The following is a 1137-nucleotide window of genomic DNA, read 5'->3' as shown; positions in this document are numbered from 1 at the left end:
GAATCACAAGTGGTCGGCCCACAATTTCTCCTTTTGTTTGTTTGATCATTTTCCACCCAAACCAATCTATCAACATTATTGAAAATTAAAAATAAATAAGTGCACTATACTTTTGCTATCAATAATCAATATACTTATTGCTTACATAGAGAGTTCAATAAGAATAAGACTTGAGTAGTCAACAATCCTAAGTTAAAAAACACACAAACATCAAGTTGTCAAGCAGAACAATAATATAGCGTGGATGCACCAAATGTCATAATAAGATTTAATTAAGTTCTTCGTAATCTTGGGTAATTCTAAAATTTCACCCAACTCCTTTTGTTTCCCTACTTTCTAGTTCTTACCTCTGAGTAGTATGTTGATGATCAGGCTTCGGGGAGCATATCTCTTGAGTCGTCCTTAGACAGTCGCTGCTCGAGCACGAGGGGGGCAGAGCAAAATCACTAGTGGGTCCACTGGATTCGCTCAAACTGTTGTGTTCGACGCTTTCTAGAGCCATCTTCTTGAATTTCTTCAGGTCCTCTTTGTACTGAACGTTATCATAAGTGGCTTCAAAACCTGAGCTGCCGTGAGGATCATATATTGCGCTTTGTCCTGGTCGAATACCATCATTTAAGTCGTCCAGGGATATTTTTCCTTCTAAACCTCGAACTATCTGCATCACATATTTTGTGACGTAAGAGTTGGTAAATGAGTCCTCTTTGAGTTATTTTTTTCAAATGTTAAAAGTAACTCATTTTTACTTTAGCTTGGCCAAACAAGCTTACGAGATGCTAAGCAAATATAAGCAGACGTACCTGATTCATTCGTGGCCTCCGCCGAGCCAAATGGCGAATACATACAGAAGCACAGGCAACCATTCGAGCCATCTCAGTGGAGTCATAATCATTCTCCAGAGTTGGATCAGCTAGAGTCTCAAAGTTGCCGGTATCCAGAGCTTGTGTAAGCAACGGCCTAGCCTACATTAATGAAAAATTAAGTTACCTTTCCGAAGTAACTGAACAATACCGAAGTGTACCCAACCAAATGAAGAAAGACATTTCTTTCGGTAAAAAGAAGATGGAATAAGATAAAAAGCACAATAGTACGGGGTAGGCCAGGAACATCCAAAGACAGATGTCTTTTTTTTTTTTT

At 38.8% G+C, this 1137-nt stretch overlaps 1 protein-coding gene across 1 annotated transcript; it reads right to left on the bottom strand.

Annotated features, from left to right (window-relative positions):
• Window positions 1–85: 85 nt before the first annotated feature.
• Window positions 86–962, bottom strand: LOC111386716 (proline-rich receptor-like protein kinase PERK15; the record flags this gene model as incomplete). The annotated part of the gene is made up of 2 exons (XM_023011181.1): window positions 86–658; window positions 801–962. Coding segments are annotated over 2 exons (477 nt in total), but the record flags the coding sequence as incomplete, so codon positions are not given.
• Between the last annotated feature and the right edge of the window lie 175 nt (window positions 963–1137).

The sequence above is a fragment of the Olea europaea genome, unplaced genomic scaffold, assembly GCF_002742605.1.
Source record: "Olea europaea var. sylvestris unplaced genomic scaffold, O_europaea_v1 scaffold36969, whole genome shotgun sequence".
NCBI lineage: Eukaryota > Viridiplantae > Streptophyta > Magnoliopsida > Lamiales > Oleaceae > Olea > Olea europaea.
The sequence above is the reverse complement of the archived record's forward strand: the minus strand, read 5'-3'. Positions and strand labels throughout refer to the sequence as shown.